Source organism: Aulonocara stuartgranti (assembly GCF_965226115.1).
Source record: "Aulonocara stuartgranti genome assembly, chromosome: 7".
In the NCBI taxonomy this organism is placed as follows: Eukaryota; Metazoa; Chordata; class Actinopteri; order Cichliformes; family Cichlidae; genus Aulonocara; species Aulonocara stuartgranti.
Window position 1 is genome coordinate 1,754,483 of NC_138945.1, and position 7,490 is coordinate 1,761,972.

Here is a 7,490-nt window from a genome sequence, read left to right on the forward strand (position 1 = left end):
CTTCAGTGAACACTTGTATGTTTTTGTGTTAGAAGATTATAGATTGTCCAAAATGTCCTACAGCCTGCCAGAGTACGAAATGAGGATAAAACAGGAAGTTTGACAGCAGTGAGTTCCTGCAGCGACCTCTCGTTTCTCTCCTCAGTGCTGCATGTTCGTGAACGTGAGCCTGGACGCGAAGGACGCGGTGAAAACTCTGAGCGCTGCAGTTCGGCTCCACCATACGGCAGGTGTCGCTCAGCAAAGCGATGCAGAAAAACAACAGAAACACCAAATAGGACAGATGTTTCAGGCACGAGACGTCCCTGGGCTTTCTGAGGGGACAACAACAACAATAATAATAACAATGTGCAGTAAAACATACACTCATTCTTTTCATTTATTAAGTTCCTGTGTTGTGTTGTTTGTGTTGTGCGTAGTGCCGACGCGGGACAGTTTGCAATTGTGTAGTGCTGTTGTTCTAAGTGTGACTGTGCAATGACAATAAAGAGTCTCTCGTCTCATCTTGACGATGAGCTCGTCCACCACAGCACTGAATCCAGCTCAGTTACAAGTTACAAAAGAAAATCATTTTTATTCGAGTACTAAAATTCATATTCAAGAAAACGCATGCTTCAGCTTCATTGCACGAGGCAGAGCAATTACGTTTCAGCGGACATCATGGCGTCCGCGTGTCCAGCTGTGGAGAGGACTCTTCTTTTGCCTTTCTTATCTTTACTAAGTAGAGACGTACAGGAAATAGTTGAGAGGGAAAGGGCCGGACTCAAACCCGTGCCGCTGCGTTCCAGCCATGTGGGATGTGGTCACCATGAGCTGAGCTCAGCCGACGTCAGAGACGCCTTTGAGTCAAACGTATGACACGTGTCCGTCTGTGGTCCTAGCTGCTGCCTCCTCGCTCCTTCAGCAGCTGCTTGAGGACACTGGACTGTTTCAGCGCTCTCAGGTTAGAGATGTCCTCCGCGATGACCGGGATCTCCTCGCCGCGATGCTCCTCGTCACCGTCGCCTTCCTCGCTGTCAGAGAGCGTGCACAGGAGAGCGTCGTTCTCGTACGTGGGGAAGTAATACCTGCGGAGCGAGACGACGTTTAGTGCTCAGGCTCAAATTAGTCCCAAAAAGGACGCCATTTTCCTCAGCTGATAAAAATACTCCAAATGAAGTGTAAACATCTGTGGCGTTGACCACGTTCATCAGCAGCTGTACGCCAGCTTTAAAGCCCGCGCTCTCATTGGTTAATTCTGCAGGCGCTTCGTTAAACCTACTGCGGCTGGTCCCAGGCGGACATCTCTGGCAGTTTCATCACGTGACCTTCAGCCGCGATGTGACGCAGGGCGTCCGCCCGGCAGTCGAACATCCGCGTGCAGCCGTAGCAGCGGCTCTGATGGATCTGCCGCCGGATGAAGTTCACCAGTTTGACCTGCTGGTAGAACTTGAGGTCTGAGGGAGGACAGAACATTAGAAACACTCAGAAGGAAGAAATAGAAGCAAACTGCGCTCGAATTACCACGGCGATTTCACTCACTGAGCTCGGTCTTAAGGAGGTGGAGGTCGAAGCCGTGAGCCTCCTGCAAACACAAAACAGAAAGATGTCAGGGTCACGCACGCGACGCCCGTTACAGACTTCATAAATAACAAAACCAGAAAGCAGAGAGAAACTTTTCTGCCTCTCAGGTAAACTCGTCACTCGTGAGCACAAACTTAGAGTCACGTTTGGGAAACTGGTTCTGACTTTAAACCAGAACGTTTAATCAACGACAAAATCGGACTGCAGTCGACGTCCAATCCTAGATTTATTTATTGTTCACGAGTGTTAAGTCTAATTGTTGAATGTTGTCATCGTGTTTCTTAAATTTGTACGGTCTGAGTTCAACCTATAGGATCAAGACGTTCCTTTGTCTCTGACCTCTCCAGCCACTCTGTGCTGGGGGAGCTTTTATTGCAGCTGCATCCTGACAGATCTGTTGTGAGCTTCCTGCTTTTATGACTGACACACACACACACACACACACACACACACACACACACACACACACACACACACACCCTTGTCTTAGAACCATTGGGGGGTTTTACGTGGGAGGTGCTTGTGTTGTATTGTGTATTGTAACTGCCATGTCAATAAATAGCTACGGGGGAAGCTGCTCTTTGAAGGACTTCGGGCCTGAGACAGGACAGGGGCGTGGGCTCCAAGAGCTGGTTCTTGACCAAAGACTTCCCTCGTTAGCGAGTGAAAAACCGGTTGAAGATGTTCTGTTATGTCTTGTTTCCTTCATGATGAATAAGTCTCTAAACTAGCGGGGCATGTGGAAACACAGACCCAACAACGAGGAAACATTTTTATTTGCTCGTTAAAGGTTTGACAATCATGTATTTATTTGGAAACTTTTCAAAATAAAAGGCGCTTCATTTTAAAAGCTCTTCAGCTTCGGTCCGTCTGTGTGTGAGGGCACTTTCTGAGTAAAATCCATGTTTTGTGCGAACGATGGATTCATATGTTTGCAGAGACCTCAGGAAGCAGATCGTTTCCTGTTAGTGTGCACTGTCTCCGTTCTCCCAGAAGCCTTTGCAGAATCGTTTCAGGGATGAAAAGCAGAAAACGATATTTTCCTTCTCTGAAACTTCTACGTTCCCGTACCTTCATATGCGCGTAGATCTGCTCCAACGTCTCCGATTGGTGATCACAGAACAGACACACTGCAGAGACCGGATGAGCCTGCCAGTCCGACCAATCACTGCGGACGATACAGAGATGACACGAGCAGACATTTACACAGGATCAGAGGAGGACTAGGAAGTGGACTTGATTGAAACTTTTGCATCCAGGCTGACACAGTAAATAAGAATATTATCAGGAGGGACAACCCAAGGTTCAGTATCTGGGATCGAGCCGGGGATCAAACCTCCAACCTTTCGCTGCACCTCCTGATCCACAGCTACCCCGAGCTCACAGCACCTGGTTAGCGCTGGAGATCAAGCGTGCTCGGACTGGTGATGTCGTGTTGGTTTAAAATAAACGTTACACCCACTAACTGCACCATCTGGTGGTAAAAGCTGGTATTACATGCAAGTGCAGCCCGGCCCGGTTTTTGCCTTTAACACGACACAGAGCAGTGTGTATGACATGCATCAGGACACTTTAGTTAATGCCGTCCTCACAGAGCTACATGAGGATACTTACTCATCCTCATCATCCGCCAGCTCACGGTCATCTTCGCTTTGCACCTCCTCCCACGTTTTTCCCAGTTCCTGACAGGACAGGAGGGACGCTTTAAAATCGGAACAATACATTCAGGTCGTGCGTTTGCTTCTACAGAACTGCTTTGTTTATCCTGACGTGGAAGCGTGTGGCAAGTGTGTCGCTGGGTTTTACCAGGTAGTTGATGACGTAGAAGCGGTCGTACTCGTGGTTTTTGGCGTTGATGCGGCGGTGAGCTTTTTTCCTCATGTGATCCTTCAGCGTGGTTTTATCTCGAAACGTTTTCTCGCAGTACAGACACTGCAGACTGAAGCGAGGGGAGCAAAATGAAAAGGCGCGCGAAACAAAACTTAACGCTGTGAATAAAAAGCAACGATTAGCGTACCTGTCCAGTTTGTCCTGCAGCGTGTCGAGGAACTCGCTGCAGTAGACGATGTTGTCCGGCAGTCCGATGCTGAAGGAATGCTCTCTGGCCATGTGGTTCAGCAGAGACGACCTGGAAACAGCACGTGGAGCCATTTTTAATAAACAAAAGAAAACATCAGCTGACATCATCACTGTTAGCACTGCGCTGCAGTCCTTTGGGCTTCGTCCAGAAGTTCCCATTTGGACAAGACTTCAAGATCCACGCAGCGTGCCCATAGTGGCAGACAGAGGGAAGCAGCCTCTCTCGCCATGGGCCGCTGCATGTCCAAATGTGAGGAGACCCGGAGCGGACGCGGGTTATGTCTCTCGGCGTCCTCCCGCAAGGAGCTGGAGGTGGTGGCTGTGCAGAGGGAGGCCGAGCATCTGCGAACCAACACAGTGACTGAAAATGGATGGATGGAAGCTTAACTGGAGGTAAGACACAGATCCACACAAGAACTGTGGTAAACACCAGTGAGTCACACCTTCATGCCATTCATGAACCAGCGCACACCTGCACAGGTCTGAGACCTGACCCTTAGCAGGAGAGGAAGAAGGGTGAGGAGCTGCACTGGTCTCAGATCAGCTTCTTGGTTCAGGCTCAGACATGTCACTGAATGATGTTTATGGAATTATGCGTAAAAAGCAGCTTTTTGGGGGTTGGATCATAAGAGATGACTACAGGAAGCAAAGAAGCTTTTAGTCACATGATTTCAGGAAGCTCTACCTTCTGTCTGCTTTCATCTAACACACGTGAGGTTTCCAGGACTGATGGGAATCCTGCGGCGCGTTACCTGTTTCCCGTGAACTCTTCGCTGCAGAACATGCAGAGACGATGGAAGCTGCTGTCGTCTCGCTCCTTCTGCTGCTGCTCCAGGACCTCCTCCTGTGGGAGCACAGAAGAAGAGCTCAGAGGAATTCTTCAGAAAACTACCTCAGAGTGCTCAGATATTTAAAGTGCAGAGGTTACAACGACACAAAGCGTGTCAAATCACTCAAATCTGCAATTTTTCTGATTTTTCCTGATTTTCAGACTTTGCCTCAAAACAAAGTTTAAAAGAAACGAAACTTCCAGCAGCACAAGATTCACTCAGGATGCTCCGAGTGTCACGTCTCCTCACCAGTCGTTTCTGCTGCAGCTTCTCTCGGAGGACTCTGTCTTCTGGAAGGACGTCACACAGCAGGAAGTAGTCCTCCTGCTTCTCTGTCAGGTCAGCGAGGAAGAAGAGTTTTTAATGAGTCATTAATCAGAGCTGGAGGAAGTGTACGTGGTTCACTTTGAAAGGTCAGGTCCTCTGTGGGTTTGAGTGAACTCACCGACTGGGCCCGTGGAGTTGGTTTTGATGACGCTGCAGAAATCTGTGAGCGGCTGCTCGAGGAATCTGCCCTTCCAGTACAGCAAGTACCTGATGGAGGAAACTCGTCAGTAAAAACCGACTCACAGCCAGGTTTACCGGCGCACAGAAACACTTCGTCACGGTTCATAAAAGCAGCACACTAACAGGCGTGGACATGCTGGACTTGTTGTATATATTTATACTTGTAAGGTAAGGGTTTCCCCCCATCACCCCAAATAATTACAGGAAGTCTTTGGTGAAATGATCGAGTTCCAAATGCTAAAAACATCCAAACGTGTTCCCGAGAGTTAAACGAGTGAGCCGGAGCATGTGTGGCTCGTACTTTGGGACGTCTGCGATGAGTTTGACGTCGGCGATGACAAGCTTGTGCTCCATCAGCAGGTGTCTGAGGAGGACGTCTTTCCGCGGCGGTGGGACGGACTCAGAGCAGAACAGGCAGACCAGCGGCTCGGAGCCGGGACATTGAACACCGGGAGGGCTGGAGATGTCAGCCGGCTGATCGGGGAAACACAGCGGCTCCAGAATGCTGTCCTTACCTGAGAAAGCAGAAGAGAGACTACACCTTATATACCACACACACTCTACTCCAGACCAGGTGAGTCAAAACCAAGCGGAAGCGAGAATGTACAGCCTGGCATGAAGAAGCATTTCCCTCTGATCTACAAAAATCTGTCTGTATACAATTATTTTCATCACCCGTGGGGACAAAACTATGATCTAAAAGTAAAAAAATAAATAAATTAATGAATTAAATAACTCATTAATCGAACTCAGACTTTACACGCTGTTAAATCCTGAATAAACTTCACAGCTGTCAGACTGAGTACTGACTGAATATAGAGATTGCTGTATAATCACAGTTAGCAGCCCAGCTATTTCCTAGCCTGCTAGCTTAGCCGGGCGGGTTCCCGCCTGCTTTTCTGATTTTTTTTAGCCTTTTTTCTGCTGATTGTGGATTCCCACAGACTCGGAGAGTCACCGACACCCAAACCTTTGCACGCAGACCACCAGATATCAGCATTAAAGCCGCGGACACGTTTAAAAGGTCACACTTACCGTCTTTACTCGGCTCGCTGGCGGCCATGTCTGGTGTCACGTGGTGCAAATAACACAAATCGAACCAATCGGAGGCCGTAAAATGCCAACGAAGCGCCTTCGCGGACCCCCGGTAAAACACGAATTAGAAAAGGTGCATTCAAGTGGTTCAAGGAAATATAAAAACTCAAGTTTCGATAGCTGAAGGTTAATTAATGTGAATGAAGTTGACTAACATGTAACGTTGGACGTTGTTGCATATATATAGCAAAGCATATAAATCACATGAACACTCAGATCCTCAAGATATAGCTGAGCGTGTTCTCTGAACATGAAAGTTTAGTGTTCATAAATACCCATTTATTAACATTACATTAGCATATGTGTCCTCCCCTCTATTACAAATTTTTAAATGAAACGTTATTTGTGAATGTGTACCATGTGTACAGGTGTAAGGCTCCCTAAAATAAAAGTCTGAAAATAACATTTGAGTTTCTGTACAGGGGGGCACAAGAAGGCTGGATATGGTGCAAATTCTTAAATAAATGACCCAAGTTTTATACGTGAAGTCAGTTTTAAGGTGGAGTGGCTGCTGATGACACACAGCTTGGATTCGGGAATTCACTGGAAGCACGTTGTGGTCAAAGACCACTGGGGGGCACAAACAGCTCAGTGTTCATCCTGCAGTCTGACTCACTCTGTTATTCTCAACAACAACAAAAAAACTATAGATAAAAGCAATGACAGCAATACTGCAGAAATAATAAACCTTTCTCCCTTTAAGCACAGAATGAAAATATGAAAACACACTGTCAGCTGTTTTTTTTAAATATTGCAAATACATACATGATGTGATGTCATGCCATGGTGATAATCTCATATATGACACGTTATTATGACTCTGTAATCACCGAAAAGTGCTCACAGTCAGTCTTTGTGACTGCAGTTTGTTAGTCCAGCATAAAGAACAAAGTATTTCACAAACACTTTTAACCAGTATATAAAAAAATATTTTGAGTTTTAAAAGTTCATGTTCACTGGCGCACACACTACCAGACACTCCTTCTCCATGCTTCATGGTGGGAACCATGCATGTAGAGACCATCGTTCACCTTTGTGGAACCAAAGATCTCAGATTTGGACTCATCACACCAAAGCACAGATGGTCTAATGTCCATTCCCTGTGTTTCTTGGCCCAAACTAATCTCCTCTGCTTGCTATTTGACCATAAAGGCCTGATTCACACAGTCTCCTCTGAACAGCTGATGTAGAGTGTGTCTGTTACTGGAGCTCTATGTGGCATTTATCTGCGCTCTGATCTGAGTAGCTGTTAACTTGTGATTTCTGAGGCTGGTGGATGAATGTATCCTCAGCAGCAGAGGGGACTCTGGCTCTTGCTTTCCTGGGGCGGTCCTCGTGTGAGCCAGTTTCTTTGTAGCGCTTTATGGTTTTTGTGAAGTTTTTGCAATTTCCTGGATTGACTGACCTTCAGTTCTT

General features: G+C 47.1%; 1 protein-coding gene across 2 annotated transcripts; it reads right to left on the minus strand.

The window, feature by feature from the left end:
* Window positions 1–361: 361 nt before the first annotated feature.
* On the minus strand, window positions 362–6,653 carry znf277 (zinc finger protein 277). Of its 2 annotated transcripts, XM_082540149.1 has the most exons (12): window positions 6,015–6,653; window positions 5,281–5,494; window positions 4,918–5,006; window positions 4,722–4,804; window positions 4,395–4,486; window positions 3,581–3,691; window positions 3,370–3,502; window positions 3,178–3,245; window positions 2,635–2,731; window positions 1,522–1,564; window positions 1,262–1,436; window positions 362–1,067 (listed from the first exon to the last, which is right to left on the minus strand). In XM_082540149.1, the coding sequence occupies exons 1-12, from the start codon at window positions 6,040–6,042 to the stop codon at window positions 878–880; spliced, it is 1,323 nt and encodes a 440-aa protein (XP_082396275.1). In that variant the 5' UTR covers window positions 6,043–6,653; the 3' UTR covers window positions 362–877. The 2 variants fall into 2 exon arrangements, with proteins under 2 accessions (XP_082396275.1, XP_082396276.1); XM_082540150.1 differs by lacking the exons at window positions 3,178–3,245; window positions 3,370–3,502 and having other exon boundaries at window positions 6,015–6,290.
* Between the last annotated feature and the right edge of the window lie 837 nt (window positions 6,654–7,490).